The 19,311-nt window shown below is 37.7% G+C and overlaps 1 protein-coding gene across 1 annotated transcript in view; it reads right to left on the minus strand.

Moving 5' to 3' along the window:
* The window catches only part of LOC105566096 (probable chitinase 3), a 34,432-nt gene that overhangs the window by 6,274 nt on the left and 8,847 nt on the right, over positions 1-19,311 (minus strand). Inside the window, exons 2-3 of the mRNA XM_012019827.1 lie at positions 916-997; positions 164-324 (exon numbers count right to left, since the gene is read on the minus strand). Of these exons, the coding sequence (XP_011875217.1) occupies positions 164-324; positions 916-997 (243 nt within the window). The remainder of the gene's footprint in view (positions 1-163; positions 325-915; positions 998-19,311) is intronic.

Consider the following 19,311-nt stretch of genomic DNA (forward strand, 5'->3'; position numbering starts at 1 on the left):
TTTTGAGAGCGTCGCTTCTCTCGGGTTGAACATCCTCGAGGTTCGTAATTTGCGAAAAAGTAATTAACCGAATACAAAGATAGCCACTTGAGGGAACGATTTCACGCTCTGATAACATCATCAGCTCGTCAGCATTAGCTCAATAAGTGCCCGCGACACCTACCTTGTAGTCGTTCGTCTTGCCGGGCTGAAGCTCGTTCTTCGTGTTCTTATTGCTAACACGATTTCGCGTAACCTTGAACCTGTTGACACTGGCTGAGACCTCCTGATCGTTCGAGATCGACGGGGCGGAAGTCGTCGGCCTGCGGAATCTCTTTCTCGCACCTGACGATACACATACAATCGTCGAATAATTACGTAAAATCGCTCCGATTCTTCCTACGGCGATTATGCAACGCGCGCACGAATATGCGTTTCAGCGTTGCGTAAGTAAGGTTTCGCGCTTACACGCGTACGGCACGAAACTTCGAAAGGCAGGTGCCTTTCACCCGTTAGAATCGATTGCTCTGGAACCGTTTTGCATGTGACGCAATGTCGACGAGGGGGCCCTTTTGCGCTTTTTAGGGTATTGTATAATACAAGTTTGCATAACCGGAAGGCCGCATTTTCTCGCGCAACTAAACGCTCTTGATAAATTGACCATAATAAATCGCTTCGGCCGACGAAAAAAATTTATATAATCGAAATACCGCTGGAGAAATTATTAACCGTCATGCCGTAAAAGGACTAAATTCGTATGAAAGGACTCGTTACGTTATTATGCAATTGTCAATAACCGATCGACGATGAATCGGTAAAGCCTCATCGATAGTCCCGATTCCTTCTCGCTCCAACAGTGAAAACTATTGTAATTTCCAAATCGATTATTGCGAAAGCGAACGATGGAAACTAATAAGTGCAGAAATCTCGGAGTACCTTCGGCGTGCTGAAGGAGACCCAGAAGCAACACCGCGCAGCAGACGAGCAGCAGCCTCCAGGTAGTTCTGCTGATCAACACCTGAAAAGAAAAGTGATGGTGGAGATAGAACGACAGAAATAAGTAAGTACAATGAGAGTTGAATGAGTTTACAGCATCCGCTTATGCCAACGTAAATCATTTTCGTTGAAGAATCTCGCTGAAAATTTCCAGATAGAATCAATTACATCAGTTTTGTGTAGTGAACTATGCTTGGAACAAGGTTTTCCGGAAATTCTGATTATTTGCGAAGGTAAAGTTACAAAATGATTGGGCTGAATTTTTCCTGCTGGAAAATATTAATAAAAATTTTCGCCTTAACGGAGAATTTTTTGGTTTGCGTATTTTGTTTCCCGCCACTTCAGCCATTAGTAGGTAGTATTCGCGATGCCTGATAAAGGCAACCGGCGAAAGTCGTTCACGATTCTGACAATCAATTACTGAGCAATCGCGGATTGTTCTACAATAAGAATCACCGTCTCCCCGTTGAAGAACAATATGTGTTGGTAATCGAGTGGCGTAGGAGTCTAATGAACTGACCTCAAACTTACTTCTCTCGCGAATAATTCGAGATTACGACAGGATTGAAAGCACTGGTAACGACGTAAGAGCGCCGAAGATAGGTACTTCATACTTTTGCACTTTTCTCCTCGCGACGCAACCGTGTGTACGCAGTTGAAGGAATTGTTTTCTTATTTTAAAAAATGCCGGTTAAAATTTTTGTGTTAGGTGTTTAACACATTCATGTGTTAATTTAACATATTGCTCTTATGTTAATTGATCTCAAATGTAAAATTATTAAAATAACTGAAAAGAAATGTTAAAACATCACAATGTGTACTTATTTTTTAACCTTACACAATACATATGTTCTATATTATTAGTAACAAGATTTATCTGTTAAAATTTAAAGATTAAAATGTTGATTTTATTCCATATAACATGCGTGAGAGTAATTTCGGATCATTTGATTTATTACATCTGTAAAATGTAAAAATTACATTCTCCAAAATTACTTTTGTCATTAAAAATATGTTTATTTTACACAAAATTGATTTTAAATTATTTTGAGATTTGCATTTATTTTGTGTTGAAATATTAACAGTGTGATTATTTAACATACCCATATTATGTTAAATTAACACAGAAATTTGTATGGACCGTTTGGGACATGTGATATCTGTTAAATTTAACACAAATTCTTCAGCTGTGAATTTTTCAATCGTATTTTTCAATTTCACGCCCAGGTCTCATGATGCAATTGTAATTTGTTCTATTAGCGCGGATTAGAACGCCTGACCGACCGCGTGATTTATAAGCTGGTTTTTTTTGTTTGTCAATATTTCATAGCGTAAAGATAATGCAACGTAACATTCTCGAAGCGTGTAGAAAATTATGTCCAAGGCGATGCTGATATAACGACGAGACTTCAGTGACATATGCATACATCAAGAAACGATTCAACACGAAGCAGTTTTCGTTGGCATTCAAGTAATGCGAAAGTAGTTTGCGGTTTAAACAATCTACTGCTAAGCGAATAGCTATATACGTCCATGCTACTTGGCTGAGTGAAAAATAGATAAGTGAGCGTGATCAGTAACGAGAAGGTATTCGAGAAAATAATTATTTGTACGTATTCCATCTAAAATTATCTCTACCTGAAGCTCACGGAGAGAAGATTATCGTTTTCAAACTTACTGGATATGCCTTACGCAGAATAAAGGGCGTTTACGACTCGAGGCAACTTGTATAACTTTTACACCGAGAGAAAAAATAGTCATTTTTGGAGCCAACCATATTTTTTATGATTCCTCCAACGTAAATTATGGTTGACCTAACAATGTGATAGTTCTCATAACCACAATATTGGTTGTCATAAACCAAAAATATGGTTGGGTCCAAAAATGACTATTTTTTCTCTCTCAGTGTACGGCGCACGAAAGCTACTAGTCATAAATGATACTAAAGGACATCCACGTTAATATTCGACCGCAGTTTACTTGTCTCGCGTTTAAGATAAAACACAGAAGAATTAAAGACGCACTGGGGATAATTATCTCTAATGCATGCCCATTGGAACAATGCGACGGCTCGTTCGCACGCCAATCGCGTTTTCACTCCCGGTCTCGCGTGAGATCGGGATGGAAGTCACGCTTCATTGCGTTTTTTCGCAGGATAGATCCGCACCGGGATAAAATGCCGCGGAGAGCTCGTCGTCCTCGCTCGTATTAATTATTATTGCAAACGGCAAGAAAGCCGGCGGACCGAGCCGATCCTTTTTTTCGAGGCCATGGCCGACCGGGACTTCGCGCGCGACGAGCGGATTTTTTTTTAACGGCATCCGCACGACTCCGTATTCCAGCCACGAGCCTGGAAAGTTCTTAACCTCGTGAACCCCCTGCCCCTCCCCCCTCCCCTCCCGTCGGGGGACCGCGGAGATTGTCGTTGAATATCATTACGCGATGCGAGCGGCTTAATGATATTCAGCGTGAAGCGCGAGCCCCGCTTTTATATCGGACCGAGCCGCCGTTCCGATGTACCGAGAGGCGAAGTGAAACTTCTCTTTCCTTGCGTTCCGCAAAGTGGCCGTTCCGCGCGATGCGGTTTATCGAGAGTGATTTCATCGGGAACGAACGGGGGAGCTTCAGCGCGGCGACCATTTTTGTACCGCTTGTAAATCGCTCGTGTCACTTGGAATTTCCATTCGCGCCTCACCTCGAGCTTATAAGATGCAGCTCGATTAAAGTCTAGAATCTAGGCGAGATATTCCGCACGACTACGCGAGAGATCATCGTCTCCTCGCGACAGTTACAAGTTCTTGATTCGCGCCTAGCGACGTCGGCGATCGAGAGAAAATGCAATTATGCCTTTAATCTTTCTGTTCCGATTTCACTTTGCATGAAGATTTTACGTTGTGCAAATAGAACTGGATCACCAAGTCTCCCGTATTACAGCAAGCGCTTCATAAATCTGCTGCGATAACTAAAAATATATAGAATAAATTTATCGTATAGATGATGTAGGATTTTGCATTAAATTATCGAATGAAATATCCCCCTTAATCATTTTTTTAGGCAAGGCAAATAAGGAAATGATTTGATTAGCAAAAGTTCAAGAACCTTTATCTTTAATAATCTATACCTTCGAAATGATTGAGCGTCAAACTGACCGACAGATTTGCCTCATTATATGATTAATTTTTATTAATTATCGCTACAATTGCGATTGGAGTGAAAACTTTATTCCAAGCCACACCGTCTACTACCTACATTTCATAGGTGTTTCTTAGTACCATTTATCTTCCACGAATGTCATTGTAAGCGCGAACGAACGAGGAGAACTCGCGATCCATATTCGTTTCATTCACTCGTATTTCCTCGTCGTACGCTACACAATGGCATCATCGAACGAAAAATTACCCGTGCTCGCCCCCCTTTCTCATTTTTTTTCCGCTTTATTGCCTATTGTTGGAACGCATATTATCGTCGAGCGTCGCAAAATGCGCTCGCTCGCTTTTAACGTGGGAGCAACTCCACGTTATACTTTTGAACCCACAATCGTTAGCTCGGTTATTAATTAGCCAGAAGACTAACGTCGCGCGCCTTGCCTCAGGAAGAGGCGTTCCTCGCGCATCTAGCACAATTTGCATACAAGTACGTCTCGCGCAGTTCGTACAATTCAACTGCAGCCGTTATTACAACCAGCAATGAATAATAAGCGATGGGCCTAAGTCACTTCGAATATGTGGGAAAGGTTTTGAACCGTTTCAACTTTTCACAACATTTGTGAAAATCCTGCGAGTCATGAATATTCTGAAGATCTTGGACGTTTTATAAATATATTCTTATCTTGATTTATTATTTTAATTAATTTTTTTTACAAATAAACAATAATCTTCCTTTTAAGAATTTTGAATGGTCAGATATTTCAATGATTTTAAGAAAGGATTCAAATAATATTTGGTATCAAAACAAATCCAATTTTTACATAAAGTTCTTAAATCCTCTGAAAAAGAATTGAAACGTTCAGCACTAATAGATTAAAAAAAAAGTTTTAACAGTTGAAGAAAAACGAATATCTGAAACCTGTTTGAAATTCTTAAAACTAACATATTACTGCCTGTGTTTATAAAATGTGGGAATACTGAAACAATGAGGCAGGTGTTGTGAAAGAAAAGCTGTATTTTTCAAACAGTTTCGGTGGATCCTCAAGACTCGGAAAGATTTTCAAATAACACTCGATACGAGGTTTCCGAAGTGGCTCCAAGTATCTTAAGGCCATCGCCAGTTGCAACTCTCTCGTTGCATCGTCTCGTCGCTGCGTTGCGTTGTCGCGTCGTCGTTGGTGGCTGGCTGGCTGACTGGCTATGCACGTCCGCTCGCGTGGAGAGAGCGAGAGATTTCTATGCCGGACTTTTAGAACGAGCGGCTCCTATTGCCACGGTGCACGACTCCCTCGTGTTATATAGCCAGTCAAGTATCCGTGACTTGGCAGGATGATAATTTCCAACGTTCCCCTTACTCGTCTATCCGCGCGCGCGCACTCGCTGTACGCCAGCGGATGCTAGGCAATCCAACGTAAATCTTAAGGGATATGCCCGAGATGTTTAAATCGCGGTATCGGGTTTCTTCGATCTCTTCTTAGGAGGGGGACGGAACAGCGCCGACACGAAACTCGCGAGATTCTTATTATTATAGTATACTTATTCCCTGCTAACGTAAATGCGTTACCAAATCCTTGTCCAATTAGCCACTTCTTTCGGGATAAAATATATTTTGGACACTTTTGTGTAGAGGAATTTAAACAAACTTATCTTTGCGGCCGATCGAGTGGTGTTACAAAATTTTTATGTACTATACGATCACACAGGGTGAAAGCGCGACATCAATTTGTTAAATGGCTGATAACTAGCGTAATAAATTACGAAGATATCCACTCTTTCAATTATGATATATAACGTCATATTATTAGCTCGCGCGGAGAAAAAGTGTAGCTGCCGTAGCTAAAAACTGCACGTGGTAACTAAATTTTAGTTGTAAAATATGGACAACTACAATAATATTTAGTTGCGATAGCTAATATTTTGCTACTGTGCCTATTGTATTAGGCGCGACAGCAAACCGTTTGCTGTGGCTTAGAAATTTGTAATTAGGGCAGCAAAATATTTTTAGCAAATAATGATTAGCTACGATAGCGATAGCAGTTAATGCAAATTTTCGCTTAATATTTTTTTCTTATGGTCTAATCTTTTCTTTTATTTTCAACAAGACTAAAGCTCCTGTCTTTTCTTATCTTCGTATTGTATCTAAAATCATTCTCATAAGTAAAATCTCAACGATATGATAAATCCAATACCACTTTCGTATTGCTTATTGCTAGACGTGTGGGTCGACTATACAAACAGATTTAAATCTTTAATGTATCTTTGATCCTATTCAATTCAATAGCGTTGCATGACATTGCAAACTTATTACTTTCTTCTGATACATTTATGCATAGCCATTTTACCGTAAATTGTAACATTATTGCGAGAAAATGTTTTCATGGTAAATCAATGTAAATTATAAATTTTTAGGTTTTAGCACAAAATGTGACTTTTTATTATTTTGCATTATTGTACAATAAGATATGAAAAGTCAGTGTTAAGTCTGCACATCTGTATAAAAGTTAATCATTCTGACATTTCGTTCGACGAGTTATATTTTTTTTAACGTAACGGCGACCATAAAAGTGCAACATTATAGCGTGTTGTTTAAATAAAATAAATAATATTTTATTGATTATTTGACCAATTTGTTATCAAAAGTAGCTATTTATGTTCAAACGTGCATAGGTATCTTAGAATTTTTTTGCTTCTTCTCATTAACTTTCCGATTCTCACGCCATTAATTATTTATCCTAATTAATAAGATACAAGAGCTAAGAAGCAGTCAAACTCGCTTTGGGAGATCAGACTTCAATGTCATTTTGTCACGCATGATCAGGTCCCTCAATCTTTCAGCAGTCTAATAAGAGAAGGAACAGGTAATTGGAGAATTACCCGTTCTGTCTCCTACTATGTGTTCGGTGATAGTATAGTAAAAGTTGAGAACGTAAGTGTGTGCTAAATCAAAAGTAAAAAATTTGAGGTGGTAACGTGGGTTACCACCATGCTTCAAAGGGTTAAGTCAAATCCTCTTCTTGTATACAACATGTTCTACAAGGACGAACAAATTGTTCACTGCAAACTAAAAGTGGCATATAATTTCACATCTATGAACACTCGAAACTAATCGTGGATAGTTTGCGTTCGTAAAATAATGAGGAGACCGGCGTGAGGCAAACTTTCGTGTCTACAGAAGGTTAAATTACGCTGCTGGAATTAACACCGGATTCAATCTCCGTTATTCCGGCGATTGGCATCTGAAATTGTTGTGAAAACCTACGAGGCTCGCATTACGTCGCTAATCGTCCTCATTCTATTTCGGTCTCGTTTGAGACTCGATGCGCTAATCACCCGCAGGATGCGGACGCGCGTCCTGTTGGTCGATTTTGCGGCGGATTCTAGATCAGCGGAACCGCCCATCCGTGAAAATTTCACTGACGTTTCTTCGCTACCATACGCGACTCTACGTAAGCACGTAAGAACATACGCGTACATAGTTTGAGATTTTCGAAAGTTATTCGCCGTAAAGGTATGACCTGTCTAATTGTTGATTCACCGCCAACGAGAGAAATCGATTCTCAGCGTCGCCTATTAAGAGGGAAATGCAATTATGCTGACGATTATGCACCGCGACCAGTCACAATGCACGTTTTCCCTTTTGCTTGTCTCGCAGACGACACAAACCTACGTATTTTACTGCCGCGACTTTGCTGTCTGACAGGTATACGCTCTACAATTTTCATTACAACGACGTGCGTTTGTGTAATTGATTAAGTGGCAAAGAATGTTATAGCTTCAATAATTCATAATATGATCACGATAGCTTGCGGTTTAAAATTGGCGTTTCGATTAGAATTAATTATCGAATTATATAAGCTAGTGTTACATTCTGTTACGACCTGTTAAATATCGCATATTCAACATAAGATAAATATTACCACATGCCTCGGTGGTCGAATTGGTGAGACGCCCGCCTAGTGAGAGGAAGGTCCAGGTCAAACCCTGGCCGAGGTATTATCTTTCGCAATAGACTTCAAATAAAAATTATTCGGACACTAATATCCTGTCTTGGCTCTTACTCCTTTATTACTTCGTATTTGTGTCTTCACATTAGAGCCTTATGAATTTTATTAATTGTCCAACGTAAGAATTGAATTGATTTGTCTGCAATAATACCAATTAAAAATTAGATAATCCCGAAGTCGACGCATGAGTCATGCGATCTTGCACACAGTGGTGGAGTACCGTTGAGATGCAACGAATCCATTCCTACCGGTGTGTACTACACTAGGCTTTCTTTTCGACCGCGCCATGCTACCTCGTTACATTTACCTGGTTTACACTCGAGCGCTCTCGTTCAGTTGGCTTCGCGTACGCTTAACTTCGCTGCCCTTAGTGAGTAGTATCGTAAATTTCATGCGACCTACTTAACATTGTGAAGGATGTTTCCTGCCGCCCCGATAGCTCTAGTCTCACAATTTTTTTTTATCCTTCATAAAATTATTCAATGTATCCTGTATATTTGTATCTGTTCAATCTGCGTATTCCAATTATTTACGTAATAATGAAAATACTTAACAAAATTAATAATGCAGAAATATTAAATGGTTACCTCTTGTACAAATAAATGCGCGATCTAATTTAAGCCTTGGAAAAGTTAATTTAAAAGCTTGATTTGCAACTTTAGCAAACGTAATCTTACTTTATGCATTTCTTTGTTTTGAGAATTAAATGTGTCAGTTTCTTACATCAATATAATTTCTATCTCTAATATTGTACATTTTATATAATGTTAATAGCAAATTTCTCTCATAATAGCGGCTTTCTGGTATATCTTAATATTGTTTTCCGTGGCGTCAAGCTTTCTTATTTCTGCTCGAATTCCGGAACGTTCCAAGCATATTCCTTATTGAATTACTGTCGTCGACCTCTCGCATAGAATAGAAACGTTTCCGCCATACTGTCATGAGCACGATGCAGTTATTAACACGACCGCTTCATCAGCGACTGTAAATTCGAGCTATTTGATCTATGCGTCTACCTTCTAGATTACAAATTTCTTTATACATGTATCGCACAGCGAAAGCAAAGATAAAGCGCGTAACTAAGAAGCAAATAAACTTAATTTATTATTTTTATACCTTATTTGTACATAGTTTTATGTAATATTTGTATGAAATTTACCCGCCATAAAGTCTTATTTGAAATAAAATTTAGTTATGTATCTACGCGCAAATCATGAGGTGCGTTCACCGCAAACGCACTTGCTCCTTCGCATTTGATTGCATTTTAATGAAGCCTATTTCCTTGGTACACTAACAAACACATTTTTTAAACTAAGTAAATAGATTTACTTAAAATTATTTTTATTACTGAAGTAAATATTTATTCTATTTAAATAAAAATAACAAATTTCAAGTAAGTCTACGTATTATGTTAAGTAAATTAATTTAAATCATTACATTTTCTACATTCAAATAAAGATTTCATGAGACATAGAACACTATTTATTAAATGAAATAATTGTTTTTGTTAAATAAGAAAACCAATTTTCTTCGCTGCGAAAATTACATCTTAAGTAAACATTTTATAGAATTAAAATAAAAATTTTTTAATGTAAAATTATCCATTTTTAATATTTAATAAATACTTAAATTAAAGCAATGCATGTTTTAAGTTGTTTATTACTTTTTAAATTTAAGTAAACAAGCTATTAGGAGCCACCTAATAAATAATTTTCTTGAGTAAAGTAATATTTGTTTATCAAGCTATTTTTTCTATCAGTGTAAGAACTATTTTTTCTTCCATGCAGATATACTTCTTTATAGGTCATAAATGCAAAAATTGAAATTTATGTGATCCTTCCACATATCCCTCGTATTTCTTGGTCATTTTCTACTTTCGAGCGCTCCCGCTCGCCATCAAATTCCTACGTCCCAAAGTGCATTCCACATCGAATTACTCTTGTCGAGACTGTGTTGTATTGCGGGTTTCCGTCATGTGCTTCGCGGCTTCCCTTCTTCGCGCGTTCCACCGCGCTTACATTTTACCTCCTTTGTACGGCTCTCGAGAGCCTTGCGCTCCTTTTTCCTCTTCGCGCTCTCCGTTCTTTTTCACCGTGCCCGCCCCCGGCATGTTTTCCAGCCTGGTTACATGACTCTCTGTTATTGTGGTTTTTGCAATCGGCCGAAGATTAAAATTAGAGATTTAGAAGCCATCGGGACGCAGAAGATGCTCCGAAGAAAGTGAAACGGAAGAGGTGACAGCCTTGTCATTATATGTACTTTCATTGAAAAGTAAAGTCAATTTCATTTTTCTTTTTTCTCTTCTTTCTTCTCTTGCGTTTTTTTGCTCGTCTATTTAATGCTACATTCTCGCCAGCGATTATATTAATTTCTTCTGGACCTACATATTTAATTGACCGACACAAAATCTCATTGTGTTTATTAGAATTGTCATTTATCGTATTTTTTCCGGAAGAATCGGATAAGTTCAGTCCAGTATCACAATTCTCCTCGCAATTCGCAGGATGATTACATGCATAAATTAAATAATTAATTACGTAACTTTGAACTATTTTAATAATATATAAAAACAACTTTGTATTAATCGTAAACTTAAAATTATTTTCGTAAAGCGAGGCAATATATTGGAGACGCCGCTAATTATTGTCGCAGTTAAATAAATAGGCTGTCGATACCAAGTGTTAAAATGTCTCCAAATAAACGTTGTATTTTAATCTGTTTACCTCGTAGAATGTAGGTCTGCAGAGATGACACAGTTACTGTACGATGGCAGGAATCGAGCGAAAGCTTATATTCACTCGATGCGTAAAGCTAAAACGCGATTTTCAACCGGCGCGTTTCTTCTTACCGGTTGTAAATAATTTTTTCTTGTGGAGATTCAGCTGGCCTAGTAGACTTTCTAGGCAGCGACTGCATATCTAACTCCGTGAAAATCAAAGTCATGCAAAATTATTTCGTACGCGTACACGCGCTGTCCTAGAATCATCATATATTATTCAACATTGATGTTTTTACACGTCAATTTTTGAAACTAATTTTTTCACAGAAGAACGCTGCGAGAGACGACATTATTTGTAATTAAGTTTTAATGAAATATTTAAAAAAATTAAATCAATTTTAACAAGGAACAGAAAGTTTTCTTGGCGATTCTTTCAAAAAAAACTTAAAAGCAGAATTTTGTTACCTATTTAACTTGGTAGAAACTTTTTAAAAATATTCAATAATTTTGCAATTATTTTATTATTAAAGTAATACACGTTTTTCTTATTGTTAGTTGAATCCGATGACTTTGCAACGCTCTGAATAAGTGAGCATTTTTTCTATTTTCTGCCTAAGGCAAAGAATGCAACTACTCAATTATGAATTCTTCCTCCAGGATTCTCAGTTCTCTCTCTGCATTTTGCGATCCGTGTAAACATGCATATCGTAGAATTTTATGCAGATTTGCCGATGTCCTTATACGCACGTAATATTGTTTATATGGTGTCTTATAGATACATCGTTTTGCATCCACGAAAACATGACAGCTCAAAAAATTAATCATGCGTGTCGACGGCTATAATATCAGGGTCTGCTTGCGAAGAGAGCGGCGAAGGTCTGCGACAATTAAATGTAAATGCCTGATTTGTCAGGATGACAGAACAGCGAGCCGTTGATGGTGTTTTACAATCGCGCCTAGCAATAATTCTCGTCACGTCGATTATGAAAACTTGAAAGGCGAGGCTCTCCCGCCGCTACGACGCGACTCACGCATATCCGATGCATTAACAATCATTTGCCCGCTGCACGCTGATGTAATAATTACTAGAAGTACTGTATACAAGAAGCGTACTCTAATGACACTCTTCTTACTCGCTGCGACCTTAGAACGTTTCACCTTCAATCTTCATTTCGGTGCAATGCGGTTTATGACTAGAACTAATTGTTATATTTCTTTGTATATCAGCGTTAACTTGTGCGTACTTGTAAAGTCATACGGACGTGTCGTGTGTCACGTTTTGCAATTTTTTATCTTGTTGAAATTACCTTGCACTGATAGATTCACGCTTTTGTAACAACTGTAAATTATATACATACATATATATAAAATATACAAAGTATTAGGAGGAGATTTAAAGACTAATAATGTTCATCAAACTAAAAAATGGCTGATCAAATGGACAAGAAAATTAATATTTTCAGGGATAAAATACAGATTAAAATACAGACGTGCTGTTCGTATTTTTGCATGAAATTATATATCTGTTTTTTGAATAAATTAATTTCTCTCGTTCTTGTATTTCATTTTTAGCAATTTTAGTCATTCCGTGTTATATTGCATTTCTATTCTACATGATTAAATCTGTTATTATTCTCAGACGGAAAGAATATAATATTTCTCACGCGCGAAAGCATTTCTCTCGAGATGAAATAATTTATTTATTCATAATTTAATTAAGCAAACTCCAACGAGGTCACAGCTAGCTAATTTGAAATTTTACAAACCAGTTCACACTTAAGCGATAATCTCAGCGCCTGTCGATTCCTCCTACTTTCACCTAAATTTGAATTCTGTGTACAGCGCAAATTTTTTTCATTTTAAAACAAGGTTACAGATTTATTAGCTAATAATTAGAACTTGACCTAAAAACGGGTGAAAGCTTAAACTGTGTATATTATTTTTATCTTAACTTCATTAAGAATCACCATCGACTATGCTGTTACTATTATGCAATTATATTGCATATTCATAATTTAGATTGCATTATTTACATAAAATTTTTTAATAAACTAGCATTTTATTCAACGGTTAGTAATAAACATAAGCTATAATTTTTTTAATCTGTTAAAATTTTATATCGTCATAAACAATTTGCAGGCATTGCAAGTTACTGAAGGCAACAAATGCACGTGATGTATCAAGTTAAATAATTAATAATACGACTAAACCGAATGAAGTTATTATGAGATTAGAAAAATGTTCTAAATGCATTACGCAAGATATCGGCTCGGGTCTTTTGAAGCTGCGACATGCAAATACGCCGCTCGGCGTTCTGAGTTTTTATTACATCCGCATCGATGTACGATCGCCCGTTTTTCCACACGGTTTCCTCATTCTCCGGTTTACTGCTCACCCCATCGTGTAATTAGAACGCGAGGAGCACCATGCAATCTCAACTGTGTAATGCGGCCGATAATGCCATGTCTGTCGTCCGATGCAACAATATAAATTACGGGCACGCGTTAAACTTTTTACACTCATATAAGAGTAGGGAATCGCACTCATTAACAGCCAATTAACGTTTAACCCGGGGTTCAGGTGAAAGTGCCGGCGGTGAAAAAAAAAAGAAACTATCTATTATTCGTCTAATCATTTCCGTTAGTTCGTACGTTCAATGGTTACGCCAAACTTTCCCAAAGTACAATCTATATTCTTAACGTTTCTCACGGTTCAACAATTTGTTCCCCGTTTTTTCTACCAGAAACTTTCCAATTAAACGGTATTCCGCTGATATGCTAAAATCTCGAAACCTTTTAACGTTTACAACCAATACAGACATCAAATATTTCTTTTGTATTATATTATGAAACGCAGGAGTTATAAAATTTGTCAATTACACACAAACAATTTCAGAGAAATATTCATTGTCAAAATTAAGTTATCTTTTTCTCTCGTACTAGTCCTGCAAATTGTTAATTCTAAGTTACCTCTAACTTGCACGTGTAAAAAGAATATAACATCGCAAACGCGGTTGCATTTAAGCAAATTTTTAAACAATTTACTTAAATAATTAATAATTAACTAATATGTAATAAAAGCTTGTGCACACTGTGAAACAATAGTACAGCATTAAGAAATTATTTACTAACATTTACGTCTCATATTAAATAATTACACTTTTATTCGATTGAACTTATTGAATTAAAGTAGAATAACAATTGAAACAATCAATTGCAAACAGAAATGTTAAATAACTTGTTGACAATGTATCGGTCCGTTGCACAGTCTTTCGTATTCATTCGTTGCTATTCCACATTGCAATCTAGTGGCTCTAACATTTCACATGCGATTTCGCCGCTTTTTCATTCTGTTCGCGGAACTTTTCTAATCGCTCGCTCGTGGCCCATTATTACATCTTATTAGAATAAAAATGCATTGCTTCACAGCGCATTAATGTAATTATTCGCTTATCAGTTGAAGATCGATCTTCCTTTCTCATCTCACGATATTTGCCCACAATGTGATTGCAATACTATCTCTTGCGACTCGAAACAGCGGGCAATTCACATTTTTCCCATGCACAAAGCGTACGCTTTGTTCCGACATGCATGCGCCCGTGTAACATTTATATAAAGTGTCTTTAAGGGAGGTCTCTCATATTCTGCGAGATCTCTTGTGACAAAACAAACATTTGGAATAAGCTTAACAAATTTCGCAAGCAAAATATTTTTTAAATATTTTTTAAATATTTTTGTAATATACTCGCTACTGCATTGCTATAAATGTAGATTGCTTGGCAATAAATGGCGAGGCAACATAAATTAACAAAAACAAAGGACATATCAGTTTTACTCTAATTTCGTATGACACATAGACCCGGTTTTTCTTTTTCTGGTTAAACATACTGAGAAAAAAGTCCAATTAAATACACTCGGATAATCCAATGACATATTAACAAACGGATATGTCCGATTAAATTGCATGCCCGATGAAAAATGTGATCGGTTTTTCGATCAAATTTTATCGGCAACTGCATTTCATCGGATGTATCCATAATTTAATCGGAAAACGTAATCGGAAAAATTGACCACCGGACACACTATTTTATTGGTTTATCCGATGAAAATTTTCTCAGTGCAGAAGTTAGTCGACTCTTCGTCATTTTCTGCGTTATTGTCTAAGAACAGACGGGGAATTTCGACTAACCTCTGATCAACAATTAACCAGAAAATGAAAAACCGGGCCGTAATGTAAAAACTTCTGCATAGTTATTTTTATTATATACTTTAGAATTTCTTTTTTTTTGTAAAATTACAAAGAAAAACATTATAATAAAATAACTGAAGTTGGTATCAAGTACTTTCCAACAATGTTTCCTACACTGAGAAAAATGTCCGATTAAATATAATCGGATAATCCAATTACATGATAACAAACGGATATGTCCGATTAAATTGTATATCCGATGAAAAATTTGATCGGTTTTTCAATCAAATTTCATCGGTAATTGCATTTCATCGGATAAATTTCATCGGATATATCCATAATTTAATCGGAAAAAGTAATCGGAAAAATTAACCATCGGACATACTATTTAATTGGTTTATCCAATGAAAATTTTTCTCAGTGTAATAGTAGATATTTTTGCTTAAGCAGCTCTTTATAAACGTCGTGTAATTCTGTATGCGCCCAATAGTACCTCTTCATTTCTTGCCAACGTGACAGACACGTGTCACAAAATAGAAATATACGTTCGTTATTCCGTGCGCAAGGTTTACGTCGCGATGCTGTGAGAATAATGAAGAAAACAACGCCTGGAAAGGCGCGGTACATTGAGCAACCTAAAAAAACAGCACGTAGCGACGAATTTCACTTTCCAAGTTAATTAACCTTGAATGACGTATGAGATATCAATCTACGTATGGTACTTTCGTAAAGAAGTTCATTCGAATACACACAATTTCTTCTTTTCCACAGACCGAATTAGAAAACATCTACGTGCAAATGAGCTATCTTTTTCGTGCGATTTCTTCTTCGTGTTTTCTTTTTATCGAAGCTAATCGATATTTTTACACGAATAAGAATTCATGTAGCGTATCGGCGAATATTCTGACCACAGATTCCGACTGATTTCCTGTTTCGCATACGTTTAGCGGGTCGGCAGTGCTTTCGACGCCGAAACAGGATCGGTATATCAGTGGTTGTTATCCTTCGGACACACAGCTGCTACATTTTAAAAAGTTCTCTGTCTCCCACGTTTCGAAACGTTCCCCACCACCAATTCCCGTCGCCATCCTTAGACATTCAGATCCATAGCTTTGCTACGTCAAAGATCCCGGTTTCAAAATCTCGAACGGCGGTGATCTACACAATACTCGCAGTGCCGGGGCGCTTACATAAAGGCAACCTGTTTAACACGCCGCGCCCGGACGCGTTTTAACATGGAAAGAACTCGGTACCGTTGAAAAAAAATCCGCTCTTGTCGGAGCAAGCTCGATGGTCAATTCGCCGCATGTGTCTACGTAGCGATGGGATCGAAACTTTCGCCGATATACCGAATAAATTTTACAAGATGAAAGCACCTCGTAAAAATTACATCTACCATGCGAATGCAATTCTTCACCGATTTGCTATGCATTCGTAATAATTAGTTTCTGCACAATTCGGCTAATTATAAGGTGAAAACGTAAATAGAGCCATGGATCGTATGCATATAAAGAATGCCAAGTGCTTATGGGGAATTACTTTGCCTCTGCGGAAAAAATGCTGTTGAATTAAAGAAAAGTGCGTCGCTTGAATTAAACGTTAACGTCACGGGCTGCCACGGACATAAATAATTCACACAATTGTATTTGCTGTGGGTCTTAATTTTAAGCCTCGAACTGACTATCCAGATTATTAAGACAACTTTTCTGACGTTTTTCATTCATTAATACTGACGTGGTTTCAACGATTTTGTATCAATTACACTGATCCCGGCGATGCGTAATTTCTCTTCCCTGTACTCTTGCCAATTAGCTAATAGTTTGCGAGTGGAATCGATTTGTTTTAAAATTGAAAGCCGGCTCGTCACCATAAATATGCCTCGATGCGTGCGTATCGATTCGTTTCCAGGCTACGCACGTTCGCAAACCGTTTTCACCTGACTTCCGCCGGAGGGGCTTTCGGCGGTCCGCACGGTTGTCGCCCGCTTATGAAACTACCACTGGTTTCCTGCTACGGGACATATTGCTGATTTGTAGAAGACAGCTTACCGACTTCCTACCTCTTTTCCTACTCGACGCCAATCTATCATGAGAATTGCGATGACTTGCTACCAACGAAATTAATTTGCGCAGCTACACGCTATGTATTACGTGCGCGTAATTATTTAAATAGTTTTTATTTTGTAATTCAGTAATTCTCTGCTTTCATTCCACTCTTTTTCCGACACGTCTGCTCTGGTTAGGCAATATTTCGCCGTTTTATTTGGTCCTTAGCGCTTCGTTGAAGGCAGTTGTTTCGCGACTGTGATGCTCAAAAGTTTCTTTCAGACAGGAACCAGCACTCAATTATTACAATTATATATCTTGATACTGTTCTAAACAATACACGTACGATTAATACACCCACTTCGAAAAAAGGCATGTAAGTCGATTAGTCGCATATCTCGAAGTATTGTTGCCGCTTTTCCGCGATAGTTTGGCTGTCTCGCTTGTGCGATACGACATACTTCAGTCGTGTTATTTGCAGCTGTCAAACCATGCGAATTTTTAGAGAGAGTAAATGGCGTTCGCGAAGCGCGCGCTTGTCCCTCACTAATAGTTGAGAGATGTTACCAGCGCGAATGTCGTTAATATCGAACAGTTAAGGCCCTTCTCCGCGATGCCGATTGATTTTCTCGAAGCGCGATGTGCTTCACTTCTCTTTTAGGTTCAGAGTAAATGAAGGTTTACAATTTAGAAATACTAGACATGACAGAACGCGCGCTTCGCGCGCGCTGTTTGTGGTCAAGCATTGTGTAATTTTATGAATTTGTACACACGCGAAGAGAGAGAGAGAGGGAGAGAGAGAAGTAATTATATGCGCAACGTCATTTTAAAATAAAAAGTAATATGTCACGCACTGATACGAGTCGCAACAGCAAAGTTGTACATCGCTAACTATATATGTTAAACTGTAACAATACAAAAATGTATACGATTATTATAGACTAATTATGCAAAATCGAAACTATTGTATTAAATATACTTTATATTTTATATTTTAAAAAATGGGTATTTATTAAAACAATTGTATAGAATACTAAAAGTATTCCTTTTAAATATGAACTCACAAAATTTTATACGTATGGTTTTGTCTCTAACACTTATTCGAATGCTTGTTGGAATCATTTGAATAAATAAAATAAAAGCACAGAACAGATGATTCATTTTGCACAAGTAGCAAATAACAAAAATGTAAGACACTTACCTTACGATTTCTCTGCCGTTGCCCGATGCCTCCTCCTCCTCTCAGATTTCCTTGTGGCACTTGCACAACACTCACTCGCGAAAACCGATCGCGCGAAATTTCGGACACTCCCGTACGCGATGTAAAATACCGTGAAATGCAGTAAGCGACGTTCTTTACTTCCTGTCCGTTCGAATTGCGAAGAACGACAGAACGAATTACGCCGTGAACGCTGAAGTCGCACAAATTTCTCTCCCCGAAAATGGAACAGATTACACGAAACCGATAGATAGTTAAAAGCGCGGTGCGTAAACGAGATGTAATCGCGACAAAGTACCACGGTTTACGTTCATGTTTTAGATGAGTTGGTCTCGTGAAATATCTATATACACGTTGATAAAGAGCCGTCGCTTCAACATGCAATTCGTTTCTCATTACAAGTTTTAGAATCTTAATAATTAATCGAGGAATCTTACTTGTTACTGACAAAGGTGTGCAAATCAATAGCGTTTTATCCTTACATTCATCGTGACCGAGTCTTGGAAACCGATAACTCAAAAATAATAACACACACGGAGCGACTCGCGCCACTGCTTGCCGGCTCGACGTTCGACGAGCGATTGATAGCGCAGCGACCTTCAAGTACACGATGGCACGCAAAAACATCGTACGTCACCGCGCCGAGTGAAAAACAACAAAAAAACGTTGAGAATTCGTTGGCCCATCTACGTAATGGAAAATTCCGTACTTATCACTCGCTCGCCGAACGTCGAGCCGGCAGGCAGCAGCGAGAGTTGTTCCGTACGTGATATTATTTTTATGTTACCGGTTTCCAAGACTCGATCGCGAAGAATGTAGGGATAAAACGCTATTGATTTGTACACCTTTATCAGTGACAAGTAACGTTACTCGATTAATTATTAAGATTCTAAAAATTGTAATGAGAAACGAATTGCATGTTGAAGCGACGGCTCTTTATCAACGTGTATATAGATATTTCACGAGACCAACTCATCTAAAACATGAACGTAAACCGTGGTACTTTGTCGCGATT

Source organism: Vollenhovia emeryi, unplaced genomic scaffold, assembly GCF_000949405.1.
Source record: "Vollenhovia emeryi isolate VEMERY1.0 unplaced genomic scaffold, V.emery_V1.0 DF939147.1, whole genome shotgun sequence".
NCBI lineage: Eukaryota > Metazoa > Arthropoda > Insecta > Hymenoptera > Formicidae > Vollenhovia > Vollenhovia emeryi.